The sequence below is a fragment of the Rhopalosiphum padi genome, chromosome 4 (assembly GCF_020882245.1).
Source record: "Rhopalosiphum padi isolate XX-2018 chromosome 4, ASM2088224v1, whole genome shotgun sequence".
Lineage (NCBI taxonomy): Eukaryota > Metazoa > Arthropoda > Insecta > Hemiptera > Aphididae > Rhopalosiphum > Rhopalosiphum padi.
Window position 1 is genome coordinate 20,766,715 of NC_083600.1, and position 25,068 is coordinate 20,791,782.

Genomic DNA, 25,068 nt, shown 5'->3' on the forward strand with positions numbered 1-25,068 from the left:
GGTAACTCAAGTTAAGGGAATCATAAATTAATGTTTTTTTAAGAGTATGAAAGAGTAATTAAAGTAACTTGGTTTTAATAAACGATTAAAATCCACGGCCTACATCTATTGTAGTTTAAATAAGAGTGTCCGTAAATGATGACGTTATTATGTGACAATTAATATACTTCACAAGACTAAATATTAACATTTGTGAAAAAAATACATAATATAGGTAATATATAGTAACTATAATAATTTATTATTATACTACTACGCAAAAAATAAAGTCGTTTTATTTATGTTTAAGCGCGTTTTCCAAATTACAGACGAATTGTATGTATTTGTTGTTATATAATACACAATGATGAATATATAAAGTATATTGTAACGCGCGCCATTGTCCAAGGTCATGTTTTCCCACACACATCAAATCATGTATCGGATGACGGAAGTGGATAGACAATAATAATATAGGATTTTGTTTCACTGAGGGGCGAACGTGCCCAGCAAAGCTATTCGGCAGGACAGCGTACTTATACTAGCGTACTTATACTACGTATATACTAATATTTACTATAATATATTATTATACGACGATGATGGGAACATCACGGTTTTTGCGAAACGTTTGATGAACGGGTTAAACGTATATGCGTCGCAGGCCAGCGTACCCCGCGTAAACAACCTGAAGGAACGCTTCCGATTTTAGGAATTGAAAAATTTAAACGATCACCGAGAATTGGTAATTTAGTGTTCAGGAGAACAATTACATAATTATATTAGAATAGAAAATATTAATTAGATTGATAGACATAAATCGTCATATTATGAATACGTAACGGTCGGCTTCTATAGTCCGATATGGCTGCGAATATTGAAAAATACTGCCTGTTTCAGTGAAAGGAAATCAACTGGTATTCCGCCGATTCAAATTCTTTATATATATATATAAATATATATACCACTTGAACGAATTAAACTCATCGATTCCAGTAGTGCAACTATTATAGTCTTCGAGTTTTATTGACGACTAAAAAAAACAACTAGTAGCAATTAAATTCACAAACGTGGCATACAAATGCTAACTATAATATATTATTATAGTGTAATCAAAACGTGAAATCGGATTTCCGTCCGTCTGCCGACTGCGACTGGAAGCAAATAATAGTTACAATAATTACGAGCACATGATGATAACAATTAATAATAATATGTATAGGTGCACATTTGTAGTTCAGGTTATTCTACAATAATAATAATATTAATTATGGCACGTCGTTATCAATTGCCGCTAAGGTTTCGGTTAAAATTCTAGCCTTTAGGTGAACATTCAACATAGAATATAGATTGCGAAATTAAAGGTAGACGTAATATTATAATATAACTCAAATATTTTCGCAGGAACGAAAACAAAATATATGTAGCGTAATACGATAAATTGATGACACGTATCAATAAAATGCAAAACCATTATTTATGTAAATTCGAAGTACCTATACTGGATGGTTCAGTGACGTGCTGACGTATTAAAATGTCGTTCAAAACCTAGTTGTAAATTGCAAATACATGTAGAGTATGTCCATGGACGTATATGTTGTATATTTTATACTCAAATTACTGCTCACATACACATATTTTTAAATAATAACAGATAAATATAATATCATTAAATAACAGTAATATATTATGACAAACAATAATTGAAAGAGTTTTAATATTTGCATATCTTAACGGTCTGCCAAGTAGTTTATAATTTTATATTAATCGGCTTTTTTTTTAAAAAGAAAAAAAACTATAATGATATTATGTATAGCTATAAGTAGAATATAAACACGTACATCCCTCATGACATTTAGCAGCGTAGGTATATTATGTAAGTTACATGAACATTTGTTGTTGTTTGACCTAAATGCATAAAATATATATTGTTGTAAATATATATGATTCATATAATAATTTATAATTAAATGCGGATACAGCTCTAGAAAACATAATTTATAAGTATATATATTTTATATATATACATATGATTATAAAGTAAATAAAAGTGAATTAAATGTTGAAAAATATGAAAAAATTTAAGCAGTTAACATCAATGTAAAATTTTAAGGGTCAGGCTAATAAATAATAATCATTTGAATTGAAGCCTTATGATTATATAAATATATAAAAAAAGGAAAACAATGTATTAATGTTCACTAACTTATTTTACATTAATAAATGCCCATAGCAGATGGTAATATAATATTATAATATATAAATACTAATAATTTCTTGCAGTACCTATAAACAGAAGCAAAAATAAAAGATTATAAGTTTCAATCGTTTTTGTTACGAAACGAAATAGTATGGTTTAAAACTGTAAAATTATTATAAAGATTATGATGACTGAGAGCTAATTTGTAATACAAGTGTGGGCTTAGAAGCCCCCCTTAAACATCACTATATAATTCACCTCTCCATAAGAACTGGCTTAATCGCTTTATGGTAAAGATTTTATAACAAAAGAATAAATAAATAAATAACTAGGTTTTGTTGAAAAATTTTAAGTAAAACATTTTGACGTTATAAAAAATCAGCATTGGCCAATATTCATTCAGTTTATTTTATGTATACGAGTATGATCCAACCCATATATTTATTAGGAATTCGTACATATATATTATATGATGATATATAACTGCTACCCCAAATGTCTTATCGATCACGCAGTGACGGGAAAGACGGAATATAAAAGAATGGCCCACGAGTGCAGTGTATATTATAATATATTATTATAATACTTACAGAGTGTTTACGTTATACACAGGCACACAGCTCTTTGCCTCGCGGGTGCATCGCTACTGTGTATACTCTATACAGAGTCTTCAAAAACAGGCGCAGTGCAGAAGCTTTTACGTAACGGTCAGAGCTTGTATATAATATAATAATATATGCAATCTTTGCCAACTTCATCAAGTGACATTTGAGATGCCCTGTATATACGATGTACACTATACCCATATTATTTTTATTTGGCTTTTAGTCTGCCGGCGATGAGTCATCGCGCGACTCGAACTACTAGCGTAGGGGAGTAAGGACACACATACACACACACACACACAAATACTATATCCAGACTATTATACTATACTCGGCTTTTGTTCGTCGCGCATAAAAACAACACATAATAATGTATAATATATACTTGAACGCATACGTTTGTGCACAAAAGCGAGCACGCGGGGCGCGTCGGTTTAAGCGACGCGAGTAAAGGGCGACACCGGTCGAGTATGTATTGTATGTATTGTGAGTAATAAACTTTTAAGTATATGTACATGGTCATAACCGGGAAAGAGACGGAGAGATAGAGAGGAAGAGATTGTTGTAAAACAAAAACGACGTAACGACTCGATTTTACTATATGTGTTGCACTTGTAATAATTAGTTGTTTTAATTTTATTTTTTTCTGCAGGAGCGGCGCCAACAGCCACATGCACAAATTTATTATTGCACCGTCTCACAGATTTTTTTTTATACTTGAAATTTACAAAACGATTTTGGTACGATTATGTCTATTATATATGGTAGGTAGGTAGGTACAGACACTACAGTCCACACATCGCGATTCCTGTTTTTTTGATTTTCAAATTGCTTGTACGATAGACACGATAACCGCAGTTCTATAATATGCTATATAAGATAAATACCGTGTATATACGCTCCCCATTCAGGACAACTGTTAACTCGAAACTTAAATCTGTAAAACACTCTCCCTCTAAATTATATAACAAAAATTTATTTTTATAAACAACGATCATTAATAATTGAATATTACATGAAATAAAATACAAAAGTTTAAAAATTTAGAAAATTGACTATATGTATAAAGATGACACACATAAAACTTTTATTCTACTTAACATTTATATGTAATCACTTTTAATTGTGCGTTAAACGAGTTGTGTAATATGCAATCCAGCACGCACCGTTTCTATTTAAATCTTCAAGAACTTTACCGTCGCAACTTGAGTATACTTTTTATTAATTTAATTTAAAAATTTTAGAGAGAAGTTAATACTTTTTAAAATAACGATCATGCAAGAAACTGTCGTCGAAGTAAACTGCACAAAATAATACAGTATAATGTATAGTGACATGTAATATACACAATTTGCAGTATAGTGCTGCACCACAAACTAGAGTTTATATAAATTATTAAATATATAACCGATAATAATATGTTGTACAATATGTATAGAGTCCATAGAGGTAGCCCTAACCCAATAGATACACGCGACTACGTATGGCACGTTTATATTATACACGCGATCTTGAAAGTGGATTGGTTTTTAAACGTCTATAGTAAGTTACAGTGACACCACAAAACGTTATTCTACGATGTGTGTAGTGCACGTAGAGTGTTATCTTTGTCCACAATAAATATAATATACTTATTACTCCTAAAGACTCTACCAGGCTTTTTAAAGCATTTATATGAATTGGCTGTAGAAAATGCAGGCTATCTTGAGCTGTTAAGAAACTTTGAAAGCAAAACTTGAAATTCATAAGACATTATACTTTAAGCTATACAATGATCGTAGCTGTGAAATATTATTAATTATAAAAAGTCATTATACAACAGGGACATACACAGGTAAGTAAGTATATAGAGTTGAGAAGATTTTAACACAGTGAAAACCTCGGATTGGGGTTATCTTGAATATCGTGGGATAACGACTAAAAAGAAACTCAAGCGGACACCGTAATTATAGTTTCAGTATTACAATAAGACAATGAGCGAGCATAAATGCAATTAGGATTTTGTTTTTAGGCAATGACATGATATTATGTATAAAAAGACTTATTTTTTTCCTAATACAAGAAAAAAACAGAAAATTGAAAGTTATTGAGTTTTTGCGTAGTACCCCCGACGAGCGTTATTCGTTGTGTATAATTTTACGAACAACAACCATTTTCCGAAGCAACCAATACATTATTCCCAGTATAATGACTATATGGATACGGTAGTAAGTCTATATATATCGATTTATTATTTAAAAGCGTTTAAATATTTTATATAAGAGGATATGTATTATATTATACAGGTACTGCGTAGATATTATTATAGTCGTCGTTAGTCGGGTTACCTATCGTTGAAATTTTAACGCCATTGCTCGAATCGTGTAAATTTAAATGTTACAATCTATATTAATAATAAACTGTATTGGTTCGTAGCGATAATAATCGATACAATAAATATGCATGTATTTCTAAATGTAAGGAAAGTTTTGGACGCCTTAAATATACAAACGTGAAAAATGTACATACATAATAGAAACAACACATACATACAAAAGTAGTAATATAAGTACGGTAGCAGCAGCATCAGCTGCAGAATGGTTTTCTGAACTACATGTACCTAATTTAGACTAAGACTAAATGAATACGCGCAAAAACTACAGTACATGTATACACGTAGGTATTACATAATATAATAAAAATTCGTTAAAAAAAACACAATAACAGTGCTAGTTTGAAAAATATGAATCAAATATTTTCTTGGTGAGAAATAAAAATTACCTTGTACGTTATATTATATACATAGGTATATATATATATTATTATAAACGCAACACGCGTATTTCGAACGGTGTTGTGCCATCGTGAAATCGAGAGGGTTACCACGTCACGCCGTCGAGTTGTGGTTATATTATTTCTTCGCGCCACCGTTCTCTTAGTATACCTTATAAATATGATTTCGGTTTCTCTGACCGTAAAAAGAAAGAAAAATACAAAATAATAACACGATAGCAACAATGCCGTCAATATATACTTCTTCTCGACCTCGACTACCAGCCACCACCCCCTTACTTCATAACCAGGTCCCGCCTCTCATAGGTTACAAGTAGTCATTGTTGTATAAACCTACGCTATATAAAATTATTACACGCTGCATAGTATGCTGTACACACAATATACGCATTATTATATTACATGCCTAGGAAAATGTAAATGTTTTAAAGGTTTCACATCGATTTACGGTTTATTTTCATTTTGTTATATTATTATTGTTGCTAAGCTACAATCGTTGCCACTTGCCACCTAACGAAAGAAGGAGCGGTTAAAAAAAAAGAAAAACATTTTTTTTTCAAACGATATAAGATATAATATATTCGTTCATTATAGGATGCGAAAATCCCCTCCTCCCAAAAAAAAAAAATAATAAAACAGGTAAACCAGACGATTTTGAAAATTTACGACTGGAATGCTCAACAAGCATGAGTGCAGTGCTCTCCTGTATAATAAATAGAGACGTAATGACAGATATATATATATATATATATATGAGTATATAAGCACTGAACGCAAAAAAAAGGCAAAAACTTTTTTGCCAAAATCTCATACAAATGCGGGTAGTGTATATAAAAATACTTTTCTCATTCTTTTCTATGACGCTATTCTATCTACTGCTACTTGAAATGTGTATATAGATACTTAAGGATCTATATAGATAATATATAGTTTACTACAAGGTCTTTCAAATTTTGTATCGCAAACATAGCGGAGTAATTGCTTAAAGTTGTCACGATCGGCATCTCTACCCAGATTTTTTCAAATGAAATTCGAAAAATGCTATTGTAGCCTATATATATATATATTATATACAAAGTACTATAACGAATGACACAAAAACACAAATGTTGATTCATGTCACGTCTATATATTTATAGAGTATATTATATATATATATATACATGCGTTTGTTGACAAAATTTAAAACGAACAGTGTCACAGTGAAGTTTTTCCGAAATCAGAGGAAGTGATATTGTGCTTAGCCGGCTGTAGTAGGAAAATTTGTGATAATTCAGAATACATATTTATATTAGTATATGTGTGAGTGAAAAGCGATTATTATTATATTTCACATCAAATACATGTAATAAAAATATTTAAGGTTCAATAAAACCAATACTCCCAACTGAAAGGAATAAAATAAGGAGAAAAAACCAGTGGCAAGACGCAAAAAAATATAATAAAATAGAGAGTTATGAACAATACATATAATAATATATAATTGTGCGCGAGCAATAAATTGCAGGGTTCATATTACCGCCATAGTCCATTGTGTATTCACATGCATGTTATATAGATATGTGTATGAATAAATACGCAAGTGATCGCTGTGGTTATACGGTTTTGGGAACGCGCGTGCTGCTGCTACTGCTGTTGCAGGGAACGGAATTGAAGAAAAAACTGTATACGCACCGGAAGTGGGCAGTTTAATGATTCGGCGCACGGTTTACAATTTGGAAAGCGCGCGAGGAGATTTTTTATCATACATACTATACATATACATATAGGTTGTTCATTATATTATGCAGTATTGCTGTAAATAGAACCATAGAACAGGGTATGACAGAGTAACTAAACCTTATATACTGCAGCAGTACAATATCTCACTGTATTCGTCGGTAATCTTATTGTATTACCCAGTTAAAATTGTTGAACATTGGTGTACTTCACTATTTTGGAGTCTCTTTTATTTATAAGTAGTATTTGATGTATATTTAAAAAGAAGAAGGTTTATTAGTTTTAATCTATAGGGGTAAATGTTTAAAGAATTATTAATATTTATTTGGTATTCAAATAATTATGCGTAAGTTATATTAAGTATACATTGCAGGACAAAGAAAGTCGGACACGTTATATAATATCTAAAAAAATATTTTAATTAGTAATAAACAGAAGTCGAAACTACATTACCTAGATAGTATATGATGGTAATATTTTTATAACATTATAATAATTTTTGTTTTGTTCTTAAAATAATTTACCAATTCACTTTAAATTGTAATTCCAGGTTTTATGACTTTTTTCCATGTTGGATACGTGTTTTCAAATGCAAAACAGAAGATGAAACCACCGAGACAATGATAAATAAATAATTCAACTTACTGTGTTTCATGTTTACGTACTTTTATCGGTGACAAATACACCAAAAAACAATCCCCAAAAGAAATTGTGTACTTTATATGCCCGCGTATAAGCTTTTGAATGTCATATATACTTATACACATAAATACATAAATCATGGACTGAAGCTTTTCCAAGTGTACCCTTCATGCAGGCCTATATAGTACACATATCATACTACACACGTTATAAGTTATAATATATATATATAGTTACATTTATATAAAAAAAATAACGTACGTAAATATACATGTGCGGTATAAACACTATAAACAGTATAAACCACAACATTCTCAGCAGCGTTATGATAATACGCGATAAACTCCCAGTGGAAACAATATTTTAATATAAATCAATATTTATTATTTTTAGAATAGTATAGTCAAGGTGCGATCATAAGATATAGTCACGAATTCCATTTCATTTATATGCACAATTTTATTTACGCTGTACACTAAGTAGTGGTGTGTCCATTGTATTAGGTTTTGTTTAAGGTTTACGGATTGGAATAGGCCACCTTTGGACAAAAAATATGCAAGTTATTACGGCTTCCGTGGGTCTCGTGGTCAGTCGATGATATACACGCGATGTTTATCTGTCAGATTCTTTTTTAGACAGAACAATGATAGTAATAGTGAAGTTGTATGCGGAACTAATATATGAGGTACGTGGTTGTAATCTATAAAGGAAAATGCATGTGATGTGTATTAGACGAAGGGTTTTATCGTGCGGTTGTTCCCTTTCTTCGTGAGTATAGTCGTAGATACTTATATACAGTTACGCGGCCTAACATCGTATAATATACTAACGGTTGGAACTAAATCGTTTATCCTTCAACTGCGCGTGGTCAAACTAAATTTTGTTACCCTCTAATCCTCTAAAAAATCTTAAGTATTTTTATAACAAATACGAAGGGACAATGCGCATATTTTATTGTTGTAACAGCGAAGTCTACGAAAATGGAATCGTTTTTGAAGAACGTATTCTAACCGAATTTATGAACAATAATAATTAATTTCATACAGTAGCAAATTCTTGTAAAGTTGAACTAATCGACCGTCCAAGCCAATCGCAAATTTGTAAATATAATATATATATATATATACACACAACAAAAGTTCCTTCACTCCGCTCTAATTCAAACTTTGTAATTCGATTTTAAAACTCCCGTGACGCAGTAGGCACATATATATATATAAATGTATTGTATATAAAACAAAAGTAGTATATAAATACGATTATATAACGATATGACCCTCTGTGTAGACATGTATGTACAAGATGACGATAACAAATAGCGCTCGACGGGGTTAACTCGATCATCGAGTCAAAATAATCGAATCTGCTGCACAAAGAGGATTGAAGGGTGATTTATTATTTTTATATATAAATTTAGATTATATTATATTCTTTACTAAAATCAATAACGTAAAATGCTTACGCTATTCGAAAAACCAATATAAACAATATCATATTATATATACCTAAATAGTGCGTTCGATTTTTAAGACAATTATTTTAGTTTCATATACAGCGTTCTATATATTTTTACGATATACTGGCTTGATACTTCAAAATTCACACAAAAATAAATGAGATACGACTGTCATCTAAAATAAATAATCTTCTGAATTTAAAAATATACAAGGCCAATATCGCATAAAATAACACGAAGTAAATAGGGTCACCAAAAAGACAGCCCTGCTTTCCCCAAATATAAAAACGTAAATAACACGATGGCAATATACAGTAATAAACTAAGAAATATTATCGAAGACTTTGCTAATTTTGAAAATACACAAGCCCAGTAGCATACAACAACATGGGGGAAATAGGGTCGCTAAAATACAGCTTTTCCCAAACAGGACTCAGGCGGGTTTGTTCGAATATTTTAAGCTGCACGCTAGCTGCAGCTGCCGAGTCACGAAACACGTAAACTTAATTTTATTAACAGCAGAATTTTCTGTCGTAATTTACATGGGTACGACTGAGGGCGATACTAAAATATTTTTATTTCTTTAACCTCTTTATACCGAATTAAAATTAAAGATGTTTAAAAAAATGTAATAAGAAAAATAATACGAAACAGATCAAATAATAATATATTTTTATATTGTTATTGCTATAAAAACAGATTTTTTTTTTTTGTATAAATGCGACGCACATATACTAGTTTATATTATATCTGTATTCTGAATTATTTAATACATAATATTATTAAGAGTTTCATTAAATTTGCATTAATTCAATAATGCGTTCAAAATGTCGATGAAAATCAAATAGGTACAGTCCCGGATCTATAGGTTAAACAAGTTACGCATCATTATACTGTCTTATAATAATATATGGTATTCGTCAAATTTGAGCAACCAAAGAACGCCTTCTAAGGTATACACAGCATTATATATATATGTAACTACCATGCATACACCCGACGCGAACTTTTCATGTGTACGGTATCCCCGCTTTTGGAGACGTTGACGACGCCGAACCGATAAAATAGGGGGCGAAGCTAGTAGCCGCTTCGGCTACATTCATATGATACGTTGCACGCAATTCCACATGTATATATAGTGCGCGTAGACTGTTGGCGCCTAGATTCTTTGATACGATATATATAAAATAGTTGTTGCAACGATAACATAATATTAATATATTTATATCCCCTTAATTTTCATCACGCGAACCAGTGCGCGTTTTGAAGGGAGAAAATGAACTGAAAAAAAAACCGTATTCAAAATTTCCATTAAGAATTATTATTTGTAGGTATTACAAAACACGGGAGTTCCGTGGTGGTGCAAAAATTATATTCCAACTATTTAAACTGCACGAGCCGTTGTTTTGTTGTCGAGTCAAACGAGGGTATCAAGGCGCCCCGCGGTTCTATATTGACTTTGTGCGTCCCGTATATTGCTATATTACAATAATATAAATAATATTATTGTACATGCGGCCTTTTCCCGTGCTGCAACGGTCATAAATAAATGCATAAAACTGTACTAAAAGGATTTTTACTGGCACCATTTTTATATGTGGTAACTATACGGCAGTCAGGTAGGTCAGTGGCGTATACTAAGGATTATTTAGGGGACATGGCAACTCCCCCTATAGATTTGTTTCTTAATATACTTTTAAACAATGTTATTTCACTTAGGATGTGAAACTTTAATTGAATAATATTAATATTATTTATTATACTAGTTAGTTAATATGTATAATAAAAGTAAATAATGATTATGATATTATACATATAATATAAGAGATGATATAGTTATTTAGTATAATTTTATGAACACAGTTTTTTTTCTATATTATCATACGTCATATTAAATTAAATATTATGATGGTGTGTGCATGCGTGCGTGTGCATGTGTTTGCCACTTACCACTGAGGTAGATGATATATCTTAAACATAATATTAAACCACATCCGAAAATTCGATTTTGTTCGTCGGTAAATTCATTTTAAATTCGATTTTGACTGTACGTAGTAAACGTGGTAAATTTCTCGCAAACTCGATTCTTATTTTTCACGTATGGATAATATAATATTAGATACACCTCATTGTATATCAAAAAAATATTAAATTTAAAAACGCACGGCTTATCCAAACCATCCTTATAATACAGGTATTTTCGAGTTTTCAACCCTAATTAACCCGTCACGATGGCCCAGTTTATATGCATGTACAAACACTCGCTAGCTCAGTTGTTATTATCTACAAACATTTCTAAGCCTTGTCCGCAACGACCTATTTATGCAGCATCATATTTTGATAAAGTTCCAAACGCCATATAATATGAATATGTATATAATAGGTATACCTACTCTATTACAAGTAAAATGGATTCACGACGATATAAACTCATTTTCGCGTGATTATAATTATACGCACATCTGTGAGACCATTTATATAGGACACGTTAAATAAATATAATATTCATTAAATTGTAAATAACCGACATTCGTATGAACTTTTAATATACGCGTTAATATAACCACATATACTCCTATGTGATGTATCATGTGCAATAAATAGTTTTATTGTTGCGGTTGACATTATGTAAAGCGCGAATGATTTTTGTTTCACCGTAAACACTTGTTCGGGGAACATTATAGTTTTCAAGAGTACCTATATAAAAACATTTTCAAACATTTTTTTATTAAGTTGGAAATTTAAGATATATTGCAATCAAATTTTTATTTTTTAACGAAACTAACGGTTTTTATAATATACGACACGTAGTATATACACTGTAGGTTTGATCGATGTATGCCAGCATAAAAAGGCCTAACATAGCTAACTATACCACGAACTTCCGGTATGACGTATATTTATACATATATCGTCCTCCACGAGCCCCTCGTATATATTATCCTATTTTTTCGAACAAACGTAATCCGATCACGTCGCGTGCATATACATTATACATATTTATCTATACCTACAGGAAAGTCTTGTCGCCATCTCGCTAGTTAAAAATTCCGTCCGCGTATCGTCCAAAACATTTATATATATTTTTTTTACTTTTCACAATGCCTCCCATATACACACAACAATGATGGGTTGGTAATTATAAAAAGGGATTTATGATCACAATATTTTTATTAGTATTTTATTGCAATGTAAAAATATGTATAGTATTTTAATTTAAATATTATAATTTTATAAACTGAGTAATTGACACTAACATGATTTTTAAGCTAATTTAATATAGGTACAATACATAAGTATAAAGTATATCTTATTAAAAATCCTATACTTCCCAAAGAAATGCATGGTAAATTTAAATATTAAATTAAATTCTAATTTTCAAAAAGAAATCTAAAAGACTTTTAGGACAATTATATTTAATATTATGAATATTTAATTAAAACCAATACCTATACCTTTATCTATGTATTTATAGTTATTTATTTAAAAAAGATTCTGTAAGATTCTATGTTGGTTTAAATACTTCAAGCTGTATAAAATCTTTTTTTGTTAAAAAAAAATACTTTACTTCACCCAAAAATGAGTGTATCCCGATTAATTATATCATGTATGGATAATACTTAACATATAATACAATTTTGCGTCGATAATGATAAGCATGGAAAATGCGATACCATCTTGAAAGAATCTGTACGCTCAAAAAGAGAATGAGTAAGTGTGTATTTTGATGTTTGTGGCTTGAAAAAAAAACTAATAACTAATAAGCTATGCATATATTTGTACATAACAGACGTATATGTATGCAAATTCAAGACGTTGCAGGCGATTGTACATATGCGTGCACAACTCATCGACGCTAATTCTACAATTGTTGTTGTTGTTTTTTTTTTTTTTGGAGGGGGCAACAGTTCAGTTCATTATATTATACACAGTTGGTATAGAAAAAAACACGTTTATTTATTGTTATGTAAATTGCAATTTCAGTGTTACTCGTAATTGGGACGGAACACACGCTGTCGAAACTATGAAGACTTTTTTTTTTTAAGAAAAACGGCTAAGCGACTAAACCATACGCGCGTACAACCAGAGTGCAGTGTATATTTACCGAGATAATATAATAAACAAATGGTTCATTTCATACTCAAATACCGCTAATTGAAAATCCGGCCTAAAAAAATTGTTCATCCTCCGTTCTTCTGCAGTATATTTAGCTCATAAAAGAAGCCTCTGAATAAATTATTCCTAATAATTGTAATTTTTTTCTTAGTGTGAGTTATATACCTATGTATAATAATTAATAACCAACCGAGAATCTCATACTAATATGAGATATATATCGTTAATATTAACGTAATTTGCACATAAAATATAAATCGATAAATAAGTATCATATTATTTTAATACAAATAATGCAGCATTGAACTTAAAATAATTTTCCCTTGAAAGCTGAACAAATATTTAAAAATAATAACGCACGAGATATGACGGGAGATATACATAAACAGTAGTAGGAATATATACATAGCAGGTAGGTCGTCTCTTCCGGTGTTTACAAGTCGTTTCTCTTACCTCCAGAGTACTGCAACAATATGATGTATACAATACATATGCACATATACAATGTATATACATGCGTTTAAAATAGTTGTTTTTACTTGCATATACATAACTATACTAGTATACTATATATAAGTGTACCTATATACACTTTCAGTGGATAAAATAATAACATTAGGTTAAGAGTCGGTGACAACGGCTGCTGCTTGCGATTTCCATTTTCGAGCGATGATAACGAATAATCAAACAGTATATCTATGTTTACAGCCGGTTTTACATAACTATATAAACACTAGAGATTAGATATTTGTACAATTAAGTAGGAAATACATTTACGAGTAAATCCTTACTAATGTTCAAAAATTTCTCAGCAATGGTATTTTATTTTTTTAGTATTTTTTCTGGTTTAAAATTAATTTGTTTAAAAGGTCCACACGATTTAATGGAACATAAAGAATAATATCTAAGGGGGTAGATTGAAATTTATAGAAGCAGCAGCGTATACAAGTTGTACAATATCCAAACGACTGCGAAAAAAAATCCGAGGGGGTCATCCATTATATCCTACTTATATATTTAATCATATTCATTAGGAGTTAAACAATTTTGGGGGACTAGCTATTATATTATTTTTAAAACAATAATATTATATACAGAACAAAATTCACGGTGATTGTATATAATGGTATCCAGATACAGCATGATATAAATCAGCGTGTTATGTTGCCACCAAAAAATACCAGACCCTCCTGCAGGTATATTATGTAATAAATTTAGTAGGCGCCGTGGGTCATTTTTCATTTTGGCGGGTGAAACCACAGTTGTGCGCCGTTACCTACTGTATAGGGCTATAGAAAACGACCATATATGACGTTAAGACTCCCTATGTAAATTAATTTAAAAAAATAAAACGTAAAATATTAGATTTATTTTTGTTTTGTCCGTTCTAATAAAAAAAACTCAATTTTCTTAGCAAACAAAATATTGTTTAAGCAAAAGTTAGAGGGGGGCACAGATGTTATTTTTTATCAGAGTTAAACATAAATATTATTATTTTAATGTTTATTAGCAGAAAGAGTAAAAAAATAAAAAGTTTAAGCCGATTACTTCCGAGTGTACACAACAACTAATGATGGCAAATTAATTAAGTATTTAATGCACTAGTACCCAAACCATTGCAGAGCTTTGAATTATCTGAACGCAACATAATTTTATAATTTTATAACAGAGTATACAAATAAATACCCCAAAAAGTCAAAGTTTAATAGGTACATCGCATAATATAATGATGATAGATATATACTTGGCATAGCTACTTTAGTAATATCAGAATGCTGGAATATACATAATATATTACGTATAAGTATACGCAGAAAATATCGCAGAAAACCATATTTTCGTTTTTCCAAACTATATAAATATGAATAGATAAAATTGAACTAAATCTATAATTTAACAGGAATAATAAACGTCTTTCTATGGAGACTATCATTACTATTCTATATATTATGTGATGAAGTGGATCGCGCTTATCTACATGATATTATACATAAACGCCCCAATGCATGTATATAAATATATACGTATATTATAATTTCCATCTAGAAATATACGAATAAGACTTGTCAATATCAAAATACGTAGATACACTACACCTTACGGACAATAAAACATAGGGTTACGCATACGATTCGAAGGACGTCTGTAAAAACAATTAGTTCTGGTAAGGCAGGTTACACTTACAATGCGTGTAGTATACGTATAACTCGATATATGCTTATAGGAAAATCAATTAAGTCAGATCTAAAAAGCATTAGAAACGTTTCACTCGGTTGAATACACGTCGCTCGTACGTATGTTTATAGATAGTATAGTACCTATATCATTATAACAATGACATAATATTATATTATAAATCGATGAATACTCGTATATGATAAAAGTAAATTATTCATAAAAAAAAGTTACACATAATCTCTCGCAAACGAAAATACAGCTATTACTTTTACACTTTACAGTCTACAGAGATTTTAAACCATTTTTACTAAAAATTACACAAGATATATAAATATTAGATACCTAAAAATATATAATACATAGATATACAAGCAATTTGCATTATTAATGTAGTTCGTATATTAATTATTAACATTATTGTTCGTATTACCTGATTTTCTTTTTTCAGCGATTACTAACGATTTAGACCTCTTCACGCGAAGCGACCGGCGTTTGAGCGATCTCAAAAACGACTCATGCACTCTGAGAACCGTACCGCGGCTCGAAGGTGGTCCCATTTCGGTCTTAGGTTCCGACGACGATGGTGTCGTGGTCACCCATTTTGTAGCGGCACTTAACATGGTTACAATTGCACGTGATACGTGCTAAACGCACGATTGTAACAATAACTGTTTAGAATAGACCCGTGTAATTCCAAAATAAAAGTGTATAAAAAAATAACGAGATATTTTATCGTTAGTGTAACTATTACGTAAATGACGTTCGGAAACTTTTTGGCGGCGATAACAACGAATATGAGCACGGAGACGACATCGACAAACAGCTAACGTCCGTCGTAGCGGCGCGAACACGACGGAGTGCGATGGGAGCGAGTCAGACTGCTGTCATGTGGCCGCGAGTAGGGTCACGGATTCTTTTACGGTGCGCGCGCGTTTGTTTACCGGGCGGCGATACCAGGCAACAGATGTTCCAATCGGAGTAGAGGCGCATGCGCCACCGTCGCGTATCTCGTTGTCGGTTTTTGAGAGAAAAACGGAAGAAAGAATGATGGACACGCGTGCGTGCGTAACACTTTTGCACAAAAGCCTCTTTATTTTGTTTTTTAGACAAAATAAAAATATATTTTAATTTAATTGAGTAATGGACCCTGGGAAAAAAAATCCCCAGACACTTTTGTCGTTAACGATATATACGGGAGCCAAACACCGAAACATACCGAAAAAAAAATGACGCGATTCTTTTCATTAAAAGGCACTAAATCAACCCCTATTTTTATCAAACCAAATGCGAAATCCCCTCTGAGCGGTCCAAAAACAAAATGAAAAAAATGTCGCGGAAGTCTGGTCGCAACGTGTGTACATGCATTTCAGAACTGGACTTGTATATTATATAGAATATAACAATATAATCTCACCGATTGTGAACATATTTCATAATATATTATACATAGGTATAAGTGCCACACTTTTTCTTGAGGGACATGTTTTCAAAAAAAAAAAAATGTTTACAATTTGCACGTACTACTCTCTAAATCACTCGCTGTATGACGTTTTCGAAAACAACAAGACTCTAAGACAAGGAAACGATTATTTTTCACCATTGCGCTTATTATTATTTAATCAGTCGTTTTTTGCATCAGACGTATTGAACGCATATTTATGTCGGTTATTTTTCTCCTATTATTCATCGCATAATAAAATATGTACCTTGTGTGGGGACTAGGGACGTCTCTCTGTGCCACATGATTATAGCTTATTCATATATAGCCATATAGGTAATATAACACAATATTAGTATATATATACTTTCTAAAAATTTATGTGAGAATCGTCGAATATATTTATCAAGCATAATAATTATATAAGTCACGATTAACATCTTACAAATTATAATAATAGCTGATAAAAATTAAGAATACGGTTCGCGCACTATATAATATTATTATATTATGTTATCGTCGAAAAACGACAATATCCTATATACAGTCAAAATTCAAAATATTTAAATACTTATAATATTAATAAATACATTGATGTATCTTGAAGAACCATGTGAATTTATATTATATATGTATATATTGTATTACGTTAATTGACCATACTATATAGTAAATATATAGTTACTATGCAAGGTTTATAAAAATAACAAGTTTATTATATAAATAATATAAACATACCTATATATTTATAATATTAATTTTGTTATAGAAATGATAAACCTATTAAAATTATAATATGTCGATATAATAATTATGCATTACCGATAAAAATACAGAAATGACCTCAATAATATTGCATTTTTTAAAAGTTCTGCAATCTCCAAATCCAATACACCAACAAATTGTCAACAAAATAAACTTATCGTATATTATATTGATTAAATATGTTAATACGTCGTTTATACATGTAGATTTAAAACCATTATTATATACGTAGTTGAACATAATATTATATTATTAAAATAAACGAAAGAATTTTTTGATATGGTACGATATTATATCAATGTACATGACGTACAATCGTGTGGATCTAGATAATAACAATATTATTTGAATTATTGTTACAAATTGTTCTATAAAAAACTAATATAACACGAAAAACTTTCCGGGGGGGGGGATGGTGAACCCCCCCAGGTACGGCCTTGTAGATCAGGATTTTTAACGATACTATATGTTATTTGACCAACAACATAAATTCATTATTCGTATTTAAATGTTCCAACTACGAACGGTTAATATATTTATTATTTACCTACATTATAGGGTAATTTCAAGTATCATTCATATACTTACATGTCGTCATGATGAAATAACTTTTATTCAAATTTATACTTGATAATGTGAACATCTGTTTTAATTTTTAATACTACTATAATTTAAATGCGTATTCTAGAACAAACCTATTCTTCGATCATACTCTTCTTAAATAAATAACCATTTAAAGTTAAGAGGAGTGGAAGCGGTAAGTGATAATATTCTGTACTTAGCAAAATGTCGATATTGCACTTTTTTCTAATTTTAACTTTAACAAAATTACCAAGTCGTAATATATAAATCGCATTTATGTATGTTGTTACATAGTGCTTTATGAAGCACCTAAACAGAAAATCTACTTGTGTGATCAGCGATTACCATAAAATAATATTTTCAACCACTATCAATATAATTTTCAACATCAAACACACGTTAATATCGCATCGATGGCGATGATGACGCATAAGGCAATATTCACAGTGTAAGTTGAGGCGCACAAAGTTTGCAGGTCACTGAGCATTTTAGTTTATCAGGTTTATTCATATAAATGTTGTATGTACATTGTATATATATAAATTCAGATCAACAATGCTCCCTCATATGATGATGATAATAATAATAATAATAGAAAAAAGAGATTTGCTCTCTATGGGCCACGACCAACTGATGGCTAAAGAGGGTGTTTATTCAATTTGTTTTTTTTTTGTAAACATTTTATCAGTTGAACTGGAAAAACCACGGGTCCAGCCACTACTCGGACTCCGATACATATAATAATATATTTGTATAATACATAATATAACGCCGAGACGTAAATCAAAAATATAGACAATCATATAAGGAGGAGATATAATAAATTTTAATATTTTATATGGGAATTTGACACGGCGGGCACATCATTTCGATTCGGACAGATGTTATTCAAAACGAGTAAAACTCCTCTGTACGCGATTGTGCACGCGCGACAACAACATAATAATATATGTTTATATTATATAATATAATACGCGATACACCAACCAGTAGCAGCGAACGCGCAAAAGTGTTACGCGCGAATATATATTATATTGTTACACTGGTGTACATCCCGTAATATGATTATTATGTATAATTTACGACACATTTACCTGTGGCATAAATATTACAAGGAAACCACCCACCAAATAAAAAAAAAACGGACACGTACTATATAATATACCTACGTGACGTATTATGCAAATTTGAAAAGGTCGCTATAAAAATCGACTGAACGAAGGCCTCCCCAATGCATTTTTTATTTATTCGCATCGTATGTGCGTGTGGCGTTCGTAATATATAAGGCTATATATAAACACATATGTATATTATAAGCATAAATGTTTACGATCGGCGAAAATAATTAGCGGGACCCGCCCTCACTCTCCCCCCAACGACATCGGTGCGGCTCCTGTGTACTTAGTTATTATAACATATATCACGCACTCTGCATATTACAACACTAATATTAAATATTATCGGTTTTTAGACGCAATATCGAACAAAAAGTGTTAATGTTAAGTTTTTTTAGTGCTAGGCAGCAGATTATGATCGTTTAATAAAATAATAATACATCATTTCTATAAACGACACACGAATAATTCGACAAGTCCGATATACATAGCAATTCTAGCTAACTTACGCGCCGGCGCTGTATTATATGTTAAATTAGTTCAAATGGAGTGTAAACGATAATAAAATAACATCGTTAAGATTGAGTAAGGTTAAAATAAACTAGTCGAGAACGCGAACAATAATTATTATTATAAATGAGAGATTTCCTTTGTATAATAAATTTCATTTTATTTTTTTTCAGTAATAATGATATTATTTTATCGAAACTATCGAATTGTCATCGCACCCGTAGTGTTTAATATAATATTACGGCCGATATTATAAAGACGATAGGTACCTGTAGTTAATCATACTATTATCTTAAATATAATAAAAATGACTACTAAATGTATCTAGTGTTGTGATAGGAAATAAATCCATGAACTCAATAGTTAAAATACATTACATTGTAATTGCATAATGATAGATTAATCAAACAACGAGTTAAAGGAATTTTTACGAGGTAGCTATAATAGACGAAAAACATATTTATCTTTGCATCGTATATACTAAAATATTCTGCAGAGTATTATCTAGAAATTAACAATTATGTGTAAATGTTATATATAAATATAATATCGTGTGTTGAGTGTTTGTTAAACTCGTGTTACTTTTTTGTATATTAAAATACATATTTTTATTATACTATTGCAGGTTATAATATAAGCTATAATTATAATGTGCTGTTGTACAGTCGCTTTGGTAATCGCCGGTTTTCCTACGCAACGCGTTTCACGAGAGGCGTATACTACCTACTTATGTACCTACTCTCAGGATAATTTTTGTAGAGATTTGACTCGAAGTGCGTTTATATTAAAATATTATATTATGTATATTGTTCCGCTTGTATAATCACATTGTGTAAATATGCTAGAAAAAATATACAAAAAAAAAATCATTATAATAATAATAATAATATAATACAATAATGCGTGTGCCCTTCGATATGATAATGAATAGGTATAGGTAGGTCACAAGACGGTGGCGGCGGCGGTGGTGGCGAACTGTCGGTCGCGTTGTATTCACGTGTCGACATGAAGCATCGAGGGTTGGCTTGTGAAGAGTGGAGAGGAGTGACGCTCGCTCACCTCTACAAGTGTCATTGGTTTTCAATTTTTCGATACGGAGACAGCAAAAGGAAGACCCGTCACAACTGTCAGTTTTAAGAGCCCATAGATAATAATATATAACCTATATAATATATTTTTCATTGTATACACCGTAGCGCATAACTTTAGAGACGAGGGCAACGCGGTCGTGTTTTGACTCTTTTGTTGTCCTATTGTAGTTGTATAGGTACACATATATATATATGTATATAGAGCAAAAGACCTTGGAAGAGACGAGAAACAGACGAAACCACTATAGGGCAATCCAATGCATGCCCTCTTTTTACCTCCAACTGTATAATATGGGGATACTATCTCCACTAGGATCCGATAAATCATTCGAAATTGATGTAAGATTCGCGACGTGCCCGCGCGCGAAAACAAGACGCGCGCTTCTACCCAGCTGACTGCACCACTATACTATAATATATCAGCTGCCGATCCATATACAATATACATATTATATACCCAGCAACTTATATAAAATATAATATCATGATGGTATTTGCGTAATAAATAATAATAACGAATAGGCATACACATACATTATGTTGTACAGGAGTGGTCAAAATTGCAATATCCATCATATAGCTTCATGATGTCTAAGTGAAACGATCAAATAAAATGCGCAAAATCAATAAATAATATCGCAGAGCCACTATAATAGTGATCTAAAAATGAAACACTGAAAATCACCATTTACTATCATTACAAAATCCCCAACCACGCAGTTATATAAAATATACTTTTTTATTATAACAATTAAGTATAAAAACCTTATATGACCATCAAATAAAATTACGCATTAAACATACATAATAAGTAAAACCTATACTTTTAACGATTCTATAAAAATATTGTATTCCCAAAAATATTTAGTGTAACGATTTGATAAGTTACAAAAACAAAGTTTATATTTTACTTTTTAGATTTTACTTTCAAGTCTCAATATCTCCTAAAATATAGCTCGATATCACTTTATATTCTCAGCGAGAACAATTTACCAAAACTGGCGTGACCCTGCAATCAAAAGGGTTTATTTTTGTCAGCCGCCCTAAAATCCTATTACAATAATAATATAATATACTGAAATGCTTTTACACACTTACAATATTTTTCGTATATTTTATAAAGGTACTGATAATCCGAGCGGACCTCACGCACAATGAGCTATAGCGGCAAGGTGTGTGGTGTGCTGGATTGCGACCCGTGCCGACGAAACGCGAGGGGGTGGATGAGGAATATACGCCTTCGGCCGTCCTTTTATCCGTTCGATTATATAACGTATTCAGTATTGTATAATATACGACACGCGTGTGCGTGTATTATATTATATATGTAACTACAGGGTTACGGCGAGATGAAAGGAACATACATGTAATAATAAATAGAAAGAAAAAAGGGGTTCGAAGAGAGTATCAATACAATTTGTACTAATTCGGCGTTGTCGTCATCGTCGTCACTGTATAATTATATATTACTGCACATATTATACAGTTAGCTGGGTGCCGTGTTTTACAACAATAATATGCGATACGGTACAGCTGTTTTGCACATAACTGTCACCAAACGCGAACGCGAAGAAGGCCACGAATATAATAAAAAACAACACAAAACGGGGACCGTGGTCAATATCATATTATAATATAAACGTATACCGCCGAACTCGCTATAAACACGCGTCACGTCCAGTGAATTCGGAATAAACGTTGCACGAAATTTATGTATAATATCGTTATATTTTATAAGTAGCAGCCGTTGTTGGCCGTAGCGCCACACGCCGTCATTTGAGATTCCGTATTCCGCTGCATGTGTATAACATATAATATAATGTGTGATATAATACAAGGTGTTTACGTATTAATGAGAAAACCACGCTTGTTAATATTCCGATTGTATTTTTTTCTGCAGGTAATTATCAATTATATTAGAATTATCAAAATTGTTCCACTCGTGTCGCTTAAAAATTTGTAGAGAATGTCGATTTATAAATGTCGTGCAAGGGTTAATTTATGCAGTTTTAAAAGTTTAATTTATATAGTCGTCAATATTGACTTTAGGCTAGAGGAGCCTGATACACGATTAAAAAAATGATGGACACTTACATCATAACACGAAGCTGCTATGGTATTGCGTAGTTTTAACACCAGATATGGTAACGTACGATAATTAAAATTACTATTTTATTGCATACGTCATAATATAACGAATATAATTAATACTACAATATTAAATTATTAATAATTATAAATATATATTACGGAGTCTTGCATTATGCACTTTTCATAAGTATAGAAAACGGTTAAAATCGCGTTCCATAGCGTTGCGCACGCGTCACTTTTTTAATTGCTTTAATTTTCGTACTCAAACATATCAAACACGAATATGTATGGCGATGATATACACGACGACACGGCTTTCGCGCGTCCCCACAGTGACTGTCTGCGGCAGTGCAATTATAATAAACAACCACAGCAACAAAAAAACCTATTATTATTATTATAATGATAATATATATTTATATTATAACGGCGCCAAACGGCCGAAACGTTGACGCATAACATAAATTTACATTTACTACACGCGCGTGCGGTCACTCGAGTTATTGAATTCCCTCGGGTGGCTGAACAACGCGAGACTGAAACCCACAATTTATGCATAGTTGAATTATAGAGACGATTGTACTCGATTGAATCTATGAAATGAGGGTAACCAAATCAGTTACTCGTGTTATAATATAATATAAGTTATTTTTTTTTTGCCATAACAGCTCTGGTACCTTCGATGTGTTCCGTTTATAATTGTTCGTCAGGCGCTTAGAAGTTGAAAAAAAAAATTTCGACAAGAAAAGGTAGAAAGTATACTAGAGGACAAGAAAGTACTACGACATGCTTCGACTTGGAAGTTGAAACCGATCAAAACTTTCAAAGCATAATTGAGAAAAATATACTAAAAAAATACTACTAAACTATTTAAAAGATTAATCCGAAAACAATAGTTTGTCTATATTATATAAGCATACGCTGAGAGTAAAATCGTACGTTCTGAACAAATATAACGATAGATGCTGTCATCGTATAATACGTGTGTACAATTCTAATTCCGGTACGGTGCCCGCACACATAGCCGCACGTTTTCAGAAAGAAAATATATTTGATACATTCCTAAGCATAGGTATATATATATATAAAGAGCATATCCGTCGAGCGCTCGTTTCGTATACTAATACGTATTTATGAATAACAATACATACCACCGGCTAAACCGAAACACCGGGTCCACGACTGCAAATTATTATCTGCCAAAAGGTATAATATGTATACAATATACATAGTTAACGGTTTTCTTTTCTCTTGATACATGATATGATATAATATACAAATTTATAAAATGATAACCAAATAATAAGGTTATTCGAACCTCGTCTTCGAAAGACGAATCCTATACAAACACTATATAGTATACGAGCATACTTTTATAGATGCCGCTATCTTGCACACGCAGGAGAAGTAAATATATATTATTATACGCTTTGAGAAATCCTAGGCCCTAGATTCTACGGTGAAAATCGAAAACCGGACTTTACAAAGTACTATTTAATCACGATAAGTTTTCTCATACCATATACACGAAACTTTACTCAGAATTAAGTACGAAAAAATATATATAAATATATAATATGTATATATGATAAGAGATACGGGTCACCGGGTGCAGCTTTCCGTTTTCTTACATAAGCTTATGGGAAAACACGAGGGCCCACTGCAATATATATATCTATGATAAGGGTACAATTATAAGTGATATAACTCGAGTGAAAAAAATTGTCCTTGTTTCTCAACTACTGTAGCCGTGTACACAACGTATATCCGTGTGATGTATATATATATATATATATATATATATAGAGA

General features: G+C 31.3%; 1 protein-coding gene across 2 annotated transcripts in view; it reads right to left on the bottom strand.

Moving 5' to 3' along the window:
- The window catches only part of LOC132928316 (centaurin-gamma-1A), a 95,743-nt gene that overhangs the window by 34,099 nt on the left and 36,576 nt on the right, over nt 1–25,068 (bottom strand). Inside the window, exon 1 of one of the 2 annotated variants that reach the window (XM_060992899.1) lies at nt 16,098–16,559. The exons of the other annotated variant lie outside the window; for it this stretch is intronic. Coding sequence (XP_060848882.1) covers nt 16,098–16,287 — 190 coding nt within the window. The 5' untranslated portion in view covers nt 16,288–16,559. Of the gene's footprint in view, nt 1–16,097; nt 16,560–25,068 lie in introns of those variants that run through there. 2 annotated transcript variants of the gene reach the window in all.